Raw genomic sequence first — 18109 nt, forward strand, 5'->3', positions numbered from 1 at the left:
GTTGGTCTTCCCCACGGTTAATGAGAGCACCTCCTTTTCACAGAAAAGAAATTCTTGTTAAACCCTTTTATTTTCTTTTGCTTATATCTCCGGAAATATTTGGTTTAAGAAAAAATCATCTTCACATTTCCAAAGAAAATTGACCAAGAAATCCTAAAAAATATTATTTTTTAACGGCAGTGCTACCAAACACTTTTTAATTCGATTTGAAAACAAAATTTCTTCTTTTAAAAAATATGATACAAATCATGTTTTGAGATAATTCTCATTTTATGATTTTTATCATGGGTTTTCATCAAATTTTGAAGTTTGTTCTTTCAGTGTAATTTTTTATTGAAAATACACTTAATTTTCGACAACTTTTTTTTGACGTCATTTTGCACAAATAAGTAGGTTCTAAGATATGAATTTTTAAAACATAATAACCTCATTTCTAAATACGCCTGTTTGAAAAATTACGGTTGACGAAAAAAAAGCTTCGTGGAAAATGAATCTTTGCGTGATATCCAACATGTCATCAAAATTTCATTTGAATCAAAAATAGTCGAATCAAACCGTTTTGTTAGTTTAGCTGGAATTCCTGGAATGCAAATTACATAACTGCTATTCGTACACACATACATCATACATACACACATACATACATACATACATACATACATACATACATACATTATATACAATCGACCCTTGATTGATATATTTTGGCTTTGCACGTTTTGAAAGTTTTAATATACAGTGCTTAAATGTTAAAGTTTGAATAACTTTTGAAGGAATCATCCGATTTTCAATAACTCGGTTTCGTTTGATAGATCTCAACAATAATTTTCAAATAATAAATTGTAAAGCATTTCCCATTGAATTAATGCTCATATGTAACAAAAATATGTTTTAAATACTTTTTTATCGCATTTCTTCAAACCACAAGCCCTTTCATCATGAAATTTGGAAGGTTATGAAAGGCTCCTCTTTCATATGCAATCAATTTTGTTCAAATCAGTTAAGGGACCTATGAGATAATGAAGTCCTATATTTTTCGTATTTTTATACATAACTTTTGAACTAAAAATCCAATCAGTATGAAATTCAATAGCGACCTATGGAACACCTAGACCTTTATTTGACACTAAGAACATTAAAACCGGTCCAGCCATCTCTGAAAAAAGAGAGTGAGATTGAAAGCTTTACATAAACACACACATAAGCTCACGCACACAGAAAATGCTCAGTTTTCGAAACTGAGTCGAATGGTATATGACATTCGGCCCGCAGGACCTTCTTTCCATTTCCGGTTTTCCGAGTGACTTCTATACCTTTATACTATATATTTATAAAGCAGAAAGGCAAAACTATGTCACTAATTTTATCAGCAACATTCTAGTTGACAGAAATTCTGGTGTCTTAATATCTTTATTTGGTCAAGTGTTACGTGTACTGAAAAAGTGCGAGCTATTTCATGGCATTATTAAGAATCAGAGAATATGCACAGTTCATCTAAATACATCCTTATTCCTAATACTACAGTAGTGCCATCGATGGATGTGCCAACAAAGGGTGGTATTTTAGAAATCAAAATTAGTTTATTCTTTTTTATTGATGCGTGCGAACCATTCTAACTCAACAAACATGTTTGTTTAAGAATAGCTTATTCAGCCGTTGTATAACTAAATCCCATGGAACTAGTGCTTGATAAGCTATTATGCAACAAAAATGTTCCTTGGAAATTGCTTTACATTGTACTTTTGTTGATTTGTTCGGCGAGAAATAAAAACTATGATGTTTTAAGCAGACGTTTCGACTTACCACGCGTCAGTCATTAACTGGATGGTTAACATCTGTTCTAAAGGACGAGGCAGTGAGAATAGATGTTTAACGCGTAATCAATCCAATGACTAATACGAGGTAAGTCGAAACGTCCGCTGAAAACATCATAGTCTTTATTTCTCATCACAGAAATCAACGAAAGTGATATATGGAATTTCACAAGAAACGAACTCTGAACCAAACCAAACCAAACCAATCAATATAGATGATGAAAAATATCAAAAACTAAACTAATCAACGCAGGTAATATTTTAATATCGATAATTTGGGGATTTTTAAAGATACATTGCAACAGTTGTCATAAATAAAATGGTATTCATAAACATTTATGTGCAATGCATTTGAGGTCATGTACTTAACACGAAGTTATTAGGTCTAGAGTAGATTGCAGATATTTAAAAAAAATATATGTGGACAATACTTGCTGGCGTAGAAATTGTAAGCTAGTTTGTTGCACGTTACCTGTTCAATGTGGTAACTTGCAACAAGCATTTTTTGTGTTTCATTGAATTTGATGATTTAAATGAATTTCTTTTGACTTGAATTTGCAAATGTCAATTCGACTTGCCATTTTTTAACGACTTTGCAACTAATATATGCATAAATGACCTGCGTCACGTTCAGGAGAAAAATTTATGACCCTAGTAACGGGAATTTAAAAATTAAGTTTCTTTTAAGTTATTTAAGTAAGGTATGCCGTAATAGACCCGTTTCTTTAAGGACCATTCCAATATTATGTGAACCCACAGCTTATATAAATTTACATTACATAGGGGAACGGGGCTGTAAAAAATGGAGGATATATTCATAACGTAATACATAATTCCCAAATCGTGTTGCTACTATTGCTAGACATGAGCGATATTGCAGGGCGCTTTCTTTTGGTGACGATTTTTCTTTCTAGTTTGTTGATGTTCATTTTTAGTAATTCCCGAGAAAAATTGGCATGTTTCCGACTTCCTAAGGCGTCTTATACTTTCCAGCTATACACTCAATATTGCTAGGTACAAGAAGAAATAATTACTACCCTCGTAGAGTTTGCGAAACATAGCTTTTCATATCTGTTAAATGTTGCAAGTAACAATAGTAAAGGATCAAATTGACAGTGTCTATACGTCCTTTAACTGGTTATCAACAAACTTATATAGATATGGATTAAGAATTGAAGTAACAGGTGATAAAATGCAAAAAAAAAATCGACCGATGCACCGTTGTTTCAAGTTAGCCCGCTGTTGCAAGTTACCCCGTTAAGCGGTTCGTCGGAAAGATAAAACTTATAAACTTTGCGTTTATTAAGAGAATCGTATATCAACGACCCTAATTTTTAAAAATATATTTTGTTAAACAGATAACCATAAACAAAACAGTATTAAAATAAATGCAAACGATTTCTAATATGCCATACTGATACGACGATTCCTCATACCACCCCGCGAAATGCCTCCCTGCGATATGCTGCGTCCTATTTTGCCTTCGCTACCTTTACGTTCACGAGCCTTGCGAAGCATATCCGAAGTACTAGGTTTGCGACTATCTAGTACTGATCCACAAGATGATTGTTGAACGCTGCCTTTACGATTACTATTTGCACTACCCAAAATATCTGTTGTAGATGAACGGCGTATGTTACCAGTACTTACGGACAAATAAGGCGAGCTACTATGTGGAGATTGGGTGAGCTCTTGGTAGTTAGTTTGTGTGCTGAGATATTGAGAACTAGTCGTGTCGAAACTTCTTCGATGCTGCGAACCCCCGGGTGATTGAGCGTAAGTTAGAAGCAATTTTTGTGATTCGTCATTTTCTGCTGTCTCTACCTTAAGATATGGTGCACGAAGTATACAAGTGCTTTTTTGAGTTGATACGGACTCATTGCGACCCTTCTCAATGCTATTTTTGTGCCCTTTAAATGATGAGTATATCGACTTGAGGCTCATATCTAGCGATTTAAAACTAATTAAACTTGAATTCCGGCGAATTTTAATTTTGCTACTTTTTATAATTTCTTCTGGTTCGCTGATGTTTGCTATCATGGTATCAATTGACTTATTGCGATCTAATTGGCGTGCATTATTATTATCATTGTTTGTTTTATTATCATTTTTAATAATATTAGTTGAATTACTATCTAAGCGAGCGTTGGATAAAAGAGAAATTTCTAAATTACTCGTAGATTCGGATACCTTCGCATATTTAACTGTATCCTTTCTGTAGCTAGCTTTGGGATTCTCTGAATATTTCGAGGACTTTAAGGAAAATTTGTTGCTTTCTAAATTCCCCTGTTGTCACTGAATTTCACAAAAGCTTACTTTCTGAGAATCCTTTTGATCTTCACCCATACTGAAGTCTTCCTCTTTCGGCGATTCTGCCCCACAAGGCACTCCAGTCGAGCTGGGGGGCCCCGGAGGGCAGGCTGATTGTCACCGAAGTGCAAGTGTAGAAATCGGCGGTGGCCTTATTGGTTTGTTGTCCAGAATTCGTTCGATTTCGAGCATTACACCTGTTGATAATCGTGGTAAGAGCTGAAATTAAAAAAAAAACTGATTATAGTTTGGCGTTTTTTGTAGTGTTGCTATATTGCAAATTCTCTATTTTCTCTTGGAAAGAGTAAACGATTTTTTTTTGTTTGATTATAGTCACTTTAACAGCTTAGGTTATTCATGACTTCTGCGGGGTTGGGATTTGAACCCGGGTCCTCGGCATGAGAGGCGTGAATAACAAACGATTATTATGAAAACTGAAAAATTGAAGTAACTGGAAAATATGACACATATTGCATATCATCGATTGTGATGTGCAATGCCGAAAAAGTTTACGTAAAAGTATGCGATGGTCTCTACAGTCAAACGCTGCCTTTACATCGGTGTCTACTATACTGCCCATAAATGAAGAATTGGCTAATATGCCACAAACATGAAATTGAGAAAAATGCAATTTTATTACTTTTGTCTGTCAAAGATGTTTTACGCGGTAATGGAAACCTGTTTCATGTGCATATTACACGTCACACATGCCGTTGAATTTAAACAGCGATAATAAGGTGGCCAAAACCCTTCCAGCCAGGGAACGTTTTTAACGCAGTAGCCATTTTTTCATTTATATACACAAGGAGAGTTGACAATCCAAGAAAAAATGTGGCTAACGTGCATACGTTATCAATTATCTTATGCTGGCGAGTCTTTAAAATGGCTTTAAACTATTTGAAACGGTACGGAAGCATAAATGAGGACGAAGTGGATGCTGGAACGTCTAATTCGTGCACCCCGAAGAAGTTGCCAACGAAGCGTGAGCTTCAAGTGCTTGAAACTAGAAGGTAGAAGCAGCTTCATCATACCGTCGTTATTGGGAGCTGCGAATGCTGCCGTGTAACCTGTCGCGGCAATAAAAAAATAACAAGATTCGATCTAAAAGCTTAGCGATTGCTAGCCTTACGCCTGAAACCACCACACCGCATGATCAACTTGAATGTGTGATGGAAAAATGCGAAATAAGAACACATCGGTTGCTCAAATGACCGGTTAAATATGGAACATAAAGGTTCAGCCAAATCACTTGCGCAGTGTTTATAAATGGTAGCATGATTCCCATCAGGACCGACGGACTCCAATCAATCAATTCAAGCGATATAGACTCGTAAGCTATCTTAGCATCTAATTTGGAAGCAATGCTGTTGGCGAAGGCTGAAGCAAAAAAAAATTATTGGATTGAAAAGGTGCGTTTAGATTGAGTAAGTTTTAGGGAACATGTTGCATGGGACATGTTGCTCGTTGTTGTTCAATGTTGTTTCTGTTGCCACCTGAATATTTGTGATACGTTGCCATAGTTGCTTGGAAACATCAGGCAACAATTATGAAACATGTTGCATGCCACATGTTGTCAAGCTAAACGCACCTAAATTGGGTCAATAGGACACTGCCTCTAACTTCTGATAATAAATAACAGAAGTTGGCGCAAATGTTTCATCATGCGCCATGCGTGAGAGTATGCTTGAAACTATCAATGTTTCCCTGTTGAATACAACAGATGTCGTTACTTCGTAGCGCATAGTGTGCATTTCCGTAACAGCTGAATTTTGCGCGACAATAAATTTACTGAACACAACACCCTTACTCTCTCATGCATCTCAGTTTCTTTTGTGTTTATCGCTAATCGCAATATAACGTTTGACACCTGAACCAATAAATAGTTGGTAAACATTGTTTTTATTTATTGCGTTCATGTTGCGAAATTTAATTTTTTCGAATTGAAATGTCGCAAACAGGGCTTTTCATAAAGCCCTATAAATGTACCTTTATCTTGTACCTTTAGTTTTTTAGGGCTCTCGGATGACTGGTAGTAAGATGCTATGGAGAGGTATAGGAAATGTTTGTTTTTTTATCAAAATTAGCCAGAGATCATGAAAATTAAGTACAGTAGACTCTCGGAAAAGTTAACTCTCTAAAAAGTTAATTATTCAGAAAAGTTAAGCGAATATCAACTCTCATGCAACGCTCTAAAAAGTTAATTTTTACCTTAACTTTTCTGAGAGTTTGAATTTATTGGTTGTCCAAGCGTTCGTACACACACGTGTGTTTACCTTCTATCATTATTTCTCATTTTTCGGTTTATTGTCGCCTTTCCACAGTCATACAGAGTCATACAGAGTCGCATCATAACTGGGATTAAATTAAACTCTTGTACCGGATAGCTGCAACAATAGTGTATTGAATTATTTGCTAGTTACACATAGTTACTTCAGGATTATTGAAAACATACTGGAAAAGCGCAAACTCAGATTGAATTTTAAATGCAAAAGACGGAACAGCAAGAAACTAAAAATAAGCGCGAACATTATCAAAACGTAGTCACAGACTCTACGAAAAAAACTAAAGTATACTAGTGTAACCGACTATTTTAAACTTACTGAAAGGAACTAAGTATTATTTCATAAAGATCTTGCTACATATTTCTTTTCATTACAATTTCAAAATACATAAAATTGTGTATCCTATATCCCGGTGTGCATTTTTCGCTTTTGTATTTATCATTTTCAATGATTTTCAGGACTACTCGGAAAAGTTAATATTTCGGAAAAGTTAATCGATTAACTTTTCCGAGAGTTTACTGTATAACAGAGTAACTGTACCTCAATTAAAATATGATTAGTGATTATTTTTCAGGTAGGTAAACATAAATAAGTGAGAAATTTTGATTTTACTACCACTATAAAAGCGCCATCTCTTGAAACGTAACGGTTCGTATGGTGTCCTATTGATTTTTCTAAAATATGAATAATGTTTTGCCGTTTAAATGAAAGGGTTCACTTTACTTCTCCAATAAGTCAGCCCACCCCTAGAAGAGATTTAGCTCCCCCTAGAAAAATGGAGCTGGTCGACGAAATAAAATGGTCGAAAAAAAGCCGGGGGCTATAGCCCCCCCCTGGAAATGAGCGCTCGTTCCGCCAATGGTTTTACACGAAATAATATCAGCGTTTCACAGGGCCTGGGGGAAAAGTTTGGTTCGAATTGGGTTATAAATGTCTCCCATTATAGCTTGATTCGATCCGCCGATTGCCAAGCTTGGGTAAAGAGGAACGTTATACAAACATAATAAGCGTTACTTCAATGATCATCCCATACCTAATTATCATTTTTTCCCCTTCGCGTCTTCCCACTCTAGAGATACTACCAACCCTTTGGTTTCATTACTTTCTTCTACCATTCCCCTTCGTTTATTGGAATGACTACCGTTATATAAAAAATGCAAAATTGACATTTGATAGTTAGGATTTAGGATGGTAATACACATATCAGTAAGTGTTCAGTTTTTTGTGAGATTTCTGCAGAAAGGATTACACGAGTTTTAAAAGGCCTTTCAATACGTATAAAAGCAATTTAAATTGAAACGTATATCTTTGAAAATTCATCCATTCTCAGTGCAATAGGAATATTTCACAGTTGATCGCAGTTGATTTCAATTCCTTCTTCAGCACGCTTGCGAAGTGGATAAATAATATTGTTATTTGAACCAGTAAACTTTCGTTTCATTTTATTCTTTGGCTGTTTAAAAATAATGCTGTGGAAAACGTCACACCGCTAGGCGAGCATTAACCCTCTAGTGCCCAAATTTTTGATTTGCTTAAAAAAATTTTAAAATGCTCATTTCGTGGCCAGAATAATGGAAAAAATATTCTCTAATTACTAAGTTCCGGAATAGTTTGATTATTTATAAAAATTCGTAACCCGCCAATTGGCGGGGTTGGGCACCTGGGCGCAAAAAAGTTGCGAAATCAAATTTTTCGATTTAATTCGGGACATCCATTTCAGAACATCTATAACAGTGCTGGTATTTATGGAACTAGTTATAATAAGCTTCAACTGAAATTTTTGGCCATATGACCGATTCCAGGTCCCGGACAAGTTCCTTCGAAATCCCTTCTGTACTTGAATCAGAAAAGAAACCCTCCCCGGGCCCGGAGCCGATCATACGGCCTCTGAGAGACATGAGATGATCGCCAATCGCTATTTTGTCGAGTGCTGATGTTTTTTGACATGCGACACGACATACTTTACTGATGGTGAAATGTCCCTTTATGGGAACCGGTTCCGGATTTATAGTGTCCCCCAGGATTTGGATGGCGCGCACCATGGCTCATAACTGCGGCAAAGTAACTGATATGTCCATAGTCGATGATATGTTTACGAAAATCGACAGATTTCAAACAAATTTTAAATATTTGGCAACTTTATCTAAAAAAGCCATGTCACGGTATCCCAAGGAACTCCGGAATAACACCGGGACCATATGACATATGGCTATTATCTATAGATATTATGAAAATAGAGAATATTTTCGGAAAAATTCCCTAATTTGGTGAAAAAATAATCAAAGATAAAAAAGTTACGGCCATTTTAGTGAATTTTGCGGTGCTAAAAATGAAGTAGACCTTAGAGGGAACCGTTAACCGAAGCGTCTTGCGGAGGAAAACTAGACTTAACTTCCAGCTTGAATGCATCATTGAATCTCCTTACCAGTAATATTGTCAGCGGTGACCGGAGATCCCAAATATGAACTCATCAACCACTTCCAGTTCATCGTTGTCTATAGTCATTGTCCGTGTAAAGAACCGGTAAAATTTTAGAAAGACGAACAACAACATTAGTAGCTGCTCCCAAGTCAGGATTGCCTACACCATAATATGGTTTGAAACTGTAACCATTGAAAACCATTAGAGCCTGATAGAACATGAAACTTAAATCCTCATTTATGTGATTTGTTTGATAAATTGGGTTTTTCATTTTTGTTGTACACATTTGTTCACTACAATCTTTTATCGATTGGTAATTCACTCAATTTGTTCATTAACACAAACTTATTAAGCGGAATAGATTAAAATTTGTGGTTGAAATGGTCTATGATAGATCCCATTTTGAATAATTGTCTTGCTTATCAAGATTTTGTCGTTAAGCAGCAAAATTCGCCGGGTGTCATTGAATCTGTTTTTGGATAGGGTTATGGTTTTCAAATACCATAAAATGCAATAATGTTTTGTGATATAGCTATAAAGCGCTATATTGCAGATCGTCAGAAAAGCGCATTGAAAATTAAGTGATAAGTCCTATAAATTCCCCTTCCGTTTTAATGCCACTGCATGTTTGTGTATTTTTCAAGGCATATAAAAGAAGCTAACAAGGCCTATAACAATTATTTCTAGCTTCTAATCTTCTAAACTCGAAAAAATCAATAAATACAACGGAAACAACACGTTGTCAAATTATCAAAAAAAAGTTGTCGTTAATGCCCAACCCCGCCAATTGGCGGGGTCAGTTCCTTGAAAAAAATCGACCAGTTCCTAAACTTTTTATCGCAAATTTCCTTTTTTACCATGAAGTACAACTTATCAGCTACTCACCAATAATTTTTTTGTTAATTTATTCCAAGAAATAAGCAATTTACAACAATTTAAATTTTACTCTGCAGAGCAAAATAATTTTTTTCTCAGTTTTCTGGCATTTTTCAAGTTTCGCACGAAATATCCGTTTCAAATTAACGTAATAACACAAACAAACCACTCGAATAGTTAGATTAGACTATAATGAGAAGGTATCAGTGGATACCAACATAAAACGAATAAGCATAGTAGATTTACAACGATTTTCCTGAAGCCCACCAATTGGCAGGGTTGGGAACTAGAGGGTTAAAGTGTAACGTCTCTCCATATCTATCACTCAGTACTTCATTATATTCACATTCCTCAAGCAACGTCGAAAATTACGAATGTCGAATCTTCAAATTGTGAATGGCAGATATTGTTGACTAATCTGATAGTTTTCTTCGAATGAAACATACCTGCAATGCCTGTAAACTTTGATGGAGTTGCTCTGGAGAGGTTGCACCCAACAGCAAACACTGAACTGGTTCATGTTTCAATGACCATGCAATTGATAGCTGCATGGCATTGCAGCCTAGCTTTTCAGCAAGTGTACTAATATCTCTGGCTTTATCATACATTCTCCTAGTTTCTTCCAAACGCTCCTAAGATATATCAAGAATTACGTACAACAAATACTTCTAGAAATCAAATGTATACTTACTTCTTTGTTTACTTCATCTTCTGTCCAAGAGTAGCTTTGGCTTTTAGTTTTGAATGATCCCTTTGGTAACCACAACCTTTCCCCATTCTGGGCATCTCCCAAGCACATGGAAAGCGGTCCCCATGCCATGAAACCTACTCCAATTTTGTTGTACATTTCGGGGAGGTATAATTCAGCCTTTTCTCTGCAAAACATGTGATATTCTGCTTGTTCCACGATAGGTGTTATACAATTAAACTGTCTGCAATTTGTGTAGGCTTCCATAATCTGCAGTAAAATCAACAAGAGAAATGACCAAAACAAGTGAAAATACATCTCAAAATTCCTACTTACCTCAACTGGTGACCACCTGGCTGTTCCCCAGTACATTGACCATCCTTGCGAGATGACATAATTCATTGCTCGAACTATTTCTGAAAACGATTTTTATTAAAAAAAACATTTAAAGTACCTATTAGTTATTTAAAAAGTATATATTGCATTCAATTGAACATAGAATTAATTCTCTGTCAAATGAGCAAACAGTTCATCTTGAACCTCTCCTGAAATATATTTCAAAAAAATCATAATTTTAAAACCGTTGATAGTTACGGATAGTTACTTGAAAAAATTGAAGAAACCTATCATTTGGTTTTGCATAAAAAGTATACAGTAAAAAAGAGTGCTCTTTTTGCTACCAACGGGTTAGCAGACTTATAGCACCATATATACAAAAGACATAGCAATGCTTACTTCAACAATATTGCAGATAATAACTAATTCTACAAATGTCCCACACATCACATTTTTGACTACTTTGGTTACTACTGTTCATCAAAATCTTATAATGGACAGAAAAAATATTATGAGTTATGATTTTTCGAAAATCATAAAAAAAATTTTTATCGAAAATAATTTAACATTTACCTTCCATTGGACACATTGAATCGGCTTTATGCACGATAATAATATCTATGTATGATAGCTGCAGTCTTTGTAGACTAGCCTGTACACTTTCTATTATGTGTTTTCTAGATAATCCTCGTTCATCAGACCTGTCGGACGGACATAGTATGATTAAAAATCAAACGGTGATTTGCGTGTTGAATATACTATTCTTACTTTGTGCTCCAATAGATTTTAGTCGTGACGATAAAACTTGTACGCTTCCATCCCGCTTTTTGTATAATTCTTCCCAGTTCTAATTCGGCCCGAGTACCTGAAAGAGATAATTACAGCGTTGAAAATAAGTTGGGATTGCTTAAATTTGATTTTGTTTAATGTTATGAACGATATTTGAGCTATCTATGTATATATAAGCATCTGCGCAGTACGCATACTGGACACAGGTAGAAATTTGATCTCCAAAACGAGCAAAATGACTCATAATTCCCGGTTTCTAGCCCAAGATTTATGAAAATACACCTTGAATAAAAATCATGATATCACGAGCTTCTTGCAGTACAACACAACGCAAAATCATGAACTATTCATGATTTTGTGCTGTCTGATATGGCAGTTCAGTCATGATTTGACATGAACTCACATTTAATGATTTTATGATTTCATTCATGGCACCGGAATCAAATTTCTTTCCGTGTATACATATGCATACGTGCTGTTATCAATAATTTTCAAAGAGATAAAACTAGAAACGAGTCCCATAGGATTTGTATCCTATCCATGCGAAGTTTGCGACCTTATTTTTCAAATGCTGAAAATGAAATTTGTTTTCATTTGGCAAATGAAAACCTCGTTTTGCACATCAAAATAATAAAAAAATCAAAACTAAGAAACTAACGCAATATAATAACAAATGTAATGACTTATAAGACATTGTTTAAATAGACGCTATTTGGACAATAGACTGATGCATATTTCAATTATTTGATAATTCCAAGTAGCAACTAACTCGTCAAATGTATCAAATGTATAGACTGCTAATAAAACTAAGGGATCCAAACTTCCAAGCAGCTATATAACCGTTATATATACCAAAACTTATACCCCTTAAAAGTAAGGTTATAAGCCCAAGTAGTCTTATTACGCTCTATTGAAAATAGCAATAAAACCGATAAAGCCGACTGACAACTTTCTTTCTGCAACTCACGCTTTGCTTTAATGAATTTTCGTTTCCAGGCTGAAACTAATGCTGGACTATGGGCCAAGCATAATAAAATGTTTTCGGTGTTAAACTGCAATACTCTACACAATGGTAGCAATAAATATTTATGTAGTTTGATAAGCAACCACAGTGAGATCAATTTTGTATTGGTATGGCATTGTATTGCTATGCCTTCTTCTAGAAATACTTAGGTATAATAAATTTATAAGAGATGTGACACAGCCAACTAGCTTTATCCTAGTAACATAAGTAACTACAATAAATTTGCTTTATTAACAGATTTATTATGGTTCTACGGCTAGTAATAAGAATTTTTGGACTCGTATCAACTTGATATTGCGTAATGCCACAATAAAACCTTCATAAAATTTAATAAAACCAAGCGGATTTAAAACTGTTCTTGCGAAGGGCAAATATATATTAACTTAAGATTGATTCCTTTTTAAAATTGAATTTCATACTCGGAGTTAGATGACATTTTTTATAAGAAACTGGTGAACTTTTTCTAGTAATTAATGAAAGGTCTATATGAAAATCCTTAATTACTAACCTGAATGTGCTTCAGATAGATCAAACAAATTTATTCCACTATCAACTGCCAGCCGTAGAATAGATTCGGCTTGCTCTTCCGATACTCCTGGTGAAAATATTGGCCATGTTCCTAGACCGACATTAGAAACTCGCAAGCCACTTTTTCCAAGGTTCTTGTATCGCAATCCTGGTGTTGTCGTAGCATTATTCCGTATGGGAATGGCAGGATTAGAGCCCAAGCTTATTGAGCGACCTGAGGAAATATACTTAAATTGCATATATTTGTTGCTACAAGTAGTCAATTAGATGTAACACACTACGTGCTTATATGTTTAGAAAAAAAATTCAAAAGATTTAGATATCTCTCCTCGAAAACTCGAAGGCTTACTCCTACATTAAAAAAATAATGCAATAAAATTTTAAGAAAAACCAAAAATCAAAAAAGCTTGTTTTTTAATCATATTAAGTTCAAAATATGTGCACTAATAAAATGAAGATAACAGTCAAAAATTTTCCGAAAAAAGACAGGCTTAAAATTTTGAGCAAAATCTAAAATAACATTATAATAACACTTTCGAATATCTCGAAACAAATTCAATTGAATATTTCTTAGTTGTGAGAGAGAGTTGAAATTAACATAGTAGAACAAAATATATATTATACCGAAATCTAGTTGAGCTGTCGTACCACTGAATTCCTCCATGCAATCTAGCGATGCTATTGGAGCGCGACACCTGTAAATTAGAGAGCAAAAATAAGAACGACTATTGGTAACGTCATGATAGACTTAGAAATGAGCCTGATATTGCAAATTGGTATTTATAAAAGGTAGCATAAACAATTTTCTTTGAATTTTGTATAATCAGCTTATCCTAGCCAATACAATTATTTTGATTTTTATTATATTTTATTTAAAATAAACCTGGTTGAGAAACTTTTTCTTAACTCTTCGACTGTCGATGACATCTTAGTTCTTAGACTTTAGTCTTTAGTTATTTTTGATACTCTTTTTTATGCCTATTTCAATAAAACAGATCCTATAATATTTTAGTTTGTTTTATAATTAAAACACACATTTTAGCTGTCAGAAATAGACCACTGAAGAAATTGGATGACCCCTCCTCCCCTCCCCATTATATAAGAAACGTTGCTATAGCAGTCAAGTAAAATGAGTAAGAAAATTGCCATTAAGGGTACCTGTGGGTATTTTCGGCCTATTAAACGGTAGTGTGAGCAACATTCATGAATTATGTTGAAACTATATTTATTCGAGACAAGATTTTCAAATTCATATTCATTTTTCACATTTGCTGAATATCTGAGTGATAAAACGCTTTTAAGTTTGAGTTATGATCGCGAGAAATCACGAGGTTAGTGCGACTTATTTCGGCAGGCGAAAAACAGTTATAAAGCAATCCCCCGAATAACTCAATGGATGGTACAGCGCGCTCACACTCCATGATTTCTTAGTTGTGCAATTAAAAGTTGTCAAGTAAAATGAGTAAGAAAATTGCCATTAAGGGTACCTGTGGGTATTTTCGGCCTATTAAACGGTAGTGTGAGCAACATTCATGAATTATGTTGAAACTATATTTATTCGAGACAAGATTTTCAAATTCATATTCATTTTTCACATTTGCTGAATATCTGAGTGATAAAACGCTTTTAAGTTTGAGTTATGATCGCGAGAAATCACGAGGTTAGTGCGACTTATTTCGGCAGGCGAAAAACAGTTATAAAGCAATCCCCCGAATAACTCAATGGATGGTACAGCGCGCTCACACTCCATGATTTCTTAGTTGTGCAATTAACAATAAAGCTGATCAAATGCTTATCGCCTACCTAAGATATTTAGATATTTATTTAAAAAACCCTGAGAAATTGCGATGAGCACACAGTACCAGCTAAGGGAATATTCGGTTGATTGTTTTATTTCAACAGCAGACCAAAAGCAGTCAGATGATTTATGTGTTGGTGTTTTTTAAGTGCTGCCAACATACCGGCAATATAATTAATTTAGTACAGATTGTTATTCAACATGCCAGAAGCGTTCCTGGCGCCTCTGCCCTGCACATTTGTCAGTTTGTTTAGGCTGGCACAACTAGTGCTGATGGAGACACAGTGGTTTTGGTATTTATTGAAAAAAAAATCTGCAAACTACTTGTATTTTTATGGAAATAGTTATAACACATTAAAGCCTTTGAGTGCTGCATTCTATTCAGTATTTGTTATACGGCGGCAAAGGTTTTATTTGGAAAAGCGCGCAGCAAAGAAAAGGAATATAAGCTAAATTAAGAAGCATGCTGAAAATACCCTCCGGTACCCTACACGTTACTACATAAAAACTAGAAATACTGAAAACTGTCACTGTCACACATCATCACCTATTCTGATGGAAGGCAATATTCCACAAGAATTGAATAAAAATTGCAATAATAAATTTGAAGGTAATTATAAGAATTTCCTGTCAAGTCCAGTCGAGATAGCAACATGAAATCTAATTCCCTAAAAAATTTAAATACAATTATCTAATTTTATGTAAACTCTAGCAAAATTTAGTAACAGGTTTTTTCAAGATGTACAATTACTATTAAAAAAAAAAGAAAACCCTTGATTTCGCAAAATTGTTTTTTTTTTCATTTCGTAACCAAAGTTTTCCAGCAATGAACGTTTCTACATTTGAAATTATGACCGTGACTATGAACTAATCCTGGACAGCAAAGGCACGTTACCAGATAAAGTTTTGTTCCATTTTTTGTGATGCACAACACACATAACAATGTAAACCTTGATACTTATTTTTTTTTTTCAAGTCATTCCTTGAGGAGGAGTTCACTACGTCCTAAAACTTTTGTTTATGTTTTAAGTCACTGAATTCAGACCATATATTTTACATACATAATCGAAACTCACAATGTTTTAAAAAGCTGGTTGACAAAAAAAAATATGTACATAAAAACAGTATTCGAAGAAAATTAGACTTTCACTTTTTTGGAACTTTTCAACGTGTGAGTAAAAGTAGAAATTTTAACTAACAGTGATTCAAAGCGTATTGTTTACTTCGACATAGAAGTAGTATCAGTATTTCAAGCGTAAATCCAACATTCCGGTCGGTATGGGGCCAAACAAACCGAAAACTTGTATTTGTTTTGAGCGAAACACAATGACACGTTCTGAATTACACATTAAAAAGTTAGGAAGGTACCGAACCGGAGTGACAAACAAAGCATAGAACATGGTGGCCAAAATTAAACGACACACTTGCCTTTTTTAGACGAAATATATTGCGGACAAATACGGAAATCGGAAAGTGGCGTAAGTACATACCTACATCACGTTGGTTAGAGAGCAACCACATCCAAGTAGCAATCAAACGGACTGGCAAGTTGCAATCAAAGTAAAGTGTTGACGTTACATTCCTATGGAATTTGATCTGATTTTTGTTCACCAGAATTCGCAGCAGTCAACTGCTAGTGTACAGGACAATTGCGGGGCTGGTGCTACAATTCTTTCGACTCTAGCAGTCTAACAGTCCCAGTCGTGATTTGAACATACACAACGACTAGCATGTTAGACTGGTGATCGTCTCGCAGACTTCAACTTTTTCTATCGACAGGCTTCTCAGCAGGCTCATGACAACAGAACAATTGCCGTGGACCCCCGTTCGTTTGACTATTTTTAATCTGAACACCATTTAATTTGAACCCCGTTTTAATTTGAATGATCAAAATGTCATTTTCAACATGACATCATTTGTTTATGCAGACAATGCACAAAAACACGACTTGTTTGTACTGATCTAGCATGTTTAATCTGTTTTACTTTCCATTTTTCCAACAATTATGATAGAAATCCGATCGGAGAATGAAATCTTCGCTGCTTGCAACTGCCAACTGAACCACCAAAACAATAACAAAGAGCAGGGCGGCAAGTTCATAAGTTACAGCATATTTAGGGTTGCCAGTTGTTCAAATTAAAAACTAACCCCGTTAGTATGCATAAGGATTCGTTCAAACGAACGGGGGTCCACGGTACAATGTTAAGACAAGGATCGTGCCGGCTTTAGCAATCGAAATTCAAAAAAAACGACAATCGGCTGTTAAACCAGTATGGCAGATCCAACTTAAAAACAAAATACTGTTTTAATACCGAGAATTAGCAACATGTCGTGAGCGACATTGCGCAAATATTTATAATATAATCAAACATTTTAAATTCTTGATGTTTTCAGTAAGGGTTTAACATCTGCTGAATACAGTATTAAAATATTGTACAACAATCATTTTATCTTGATACACTGCATCAAATATAAATTTATCGGAATATTACAGTTAGAAAAATTCTAAGCATGATGCAAAAGCGAGTAAAGATTTCAATGTAATAACAACTTTTGTATATGAAAGTGACTGTCACTAAATAATGTGCAAATGCGCAGATGATACGGAAACGGTGCTTTATATAACAGTTTATAGATACTATTTTCTAATATAAACAATTTCGCAATAATTTATTATAAGGTTGAAGCAATTTTGTGCGCACAAATTTAAGCAGAACTGAACTTGCTCGTTTAGCCTTAGATATATGAATATATACCTGTATATAGTAACTGGATTCGAATCCTCGCTAATATTGTCGTTATTATTGTTATTGTCATTTCCAGTTGCCGAAGCAACGTTGCATAATACAACCGACATCCTGCGGGTTAAAGTTAAGCCGCCGAGAGAAAAACGCTGGCGGTATTAGATATATCAAATCTTCAACTATTTTTTGTGATTTACTGGCAATAATGCAACATTTGCAGACAAATGAACGTTAGACGTTCATATCTAATTTACAATGCACATTTTCCCGTATCGATTTACTATACTTCTTCAGACCTAAAACAAAGCAGGCTTTAAATTTTTTTATTGCATTGCGAAAACACTTCTTGATTAATAATTCACTACAAATGTTTTAAGATAAATATGGATGAGTATATCTATGAGACTGCTCGATTCACTAAGTTATGATAAAACAAATAACACGCACAAAAACGCCATCAGCACTCGCCTCTCGTGGAGTGATTCGCATTAAATTTTTA

The 18109-nt window shown here is 34.8% G+C and overlaps 2 protein-coding genes across 2 annotated transcripts; both read right to left on the reverse strand.

Moving 5' to 3' along the window:
- Positions 1 to 3215: 3215 nt before the first annotated feature.
- Positions 3216 to 4160, reverse strand: LOC128735830 (uncharacterized). Its single transcript, XM_053830314.1, has 2 exons — positions 4131 to 4160; positions 3216 to 4067 (listed from the first exon to the last, which is right to left on the reverse strand). Exons 1-2 carry the CDS (start codon positions 4158 to 4160, stop codon positions 3216 to 3218), a joined length of 882 nt encoding a protein of 293 aa, XP_053686289.1.
- An 81-nt stretch (positions 4161 to 4241) lies between these two features.
- Positions 4242 to 17723, reverse strand: LOC128734536 (voltage-gated potassium channel subunit beta-2-like). Its single transcript, XM_053828786.1, has 9 exons — positions 17623 to 17723; positions 13693 to 13763; positions 13049 to 13282; positions 11496 to 11592; positions 11301 to 11428; positions 10728 to 10807; positions 10395 to 10661; positions 10150 to 10332; positions 4242 to 4343 (listed from the first exon to the last, which is right to left on the reverse strand). Exons 1-9 carry the CDS (start codon positions 17721 to 17723, stop codon positions 4242 to 4244), a joined length of 1263 nt encoding a protein of 420 aa, XP_053684761.1.
- Positions 17724 to 18109: the final 386 nt, after the last annotated feature.

Source organism: Sabethes cyaneus, chromosome 2, assembly GCF_943734655.1.
Source record: "Sabethes cyaneus chromosome 2, idSabCyanKW18_F2, whole genome shotgun sequence".
Classification (NCBI taxonomy): Eukaryota; Metazoa; Arthropoda; class Insecta; order Diptera; family Culicidae; genus Sabethes; species Sabethes cyaneus.

What these genes read in the sequence shown, in the direction of transcription:
- LOC128735830 (XM_053830314.1), bottom strand. Translation starts at nt 4,160, where the DNA reads ATGGGTGAAGATCAAAAGGATTCTCAGAAA. An exon ending in ATCAAAAGGATTCTCAGAAA is followed by an intron (nt 4,068 to 4,130) that starts GTAAGCTTTTGT and finishes TTTTCCTTAAAG; the next exon opens with TCCTCGAAATATTCAGAGAA.
- LOC128734536 (XM_053828786.1), bottom strand. Translation starts at nt 17,723, where the DNA reads ATGTCGGTTGTATTATGCAACGTTGCTTCGGCAACTGGAAATGACAAT. An exon ending in TCTATCTGAAGCACATTCAG is followed by an intron (nt 11,593 to 13,048) that starts GTTAGTAATTAA and finishes TATCTCTTTCAG; the next exon opens with GTACTCGGGCCGAATTAGAA. An exon ending in CCAGGTGGTCACCAGTTGAG is followed by an intron (nt 10,662 to 10,727) that starts GTAAGTAGGAAT and finishes ATTTTACTGCAG; the next exon opens with ATTATGGAAGCCTACACAAA.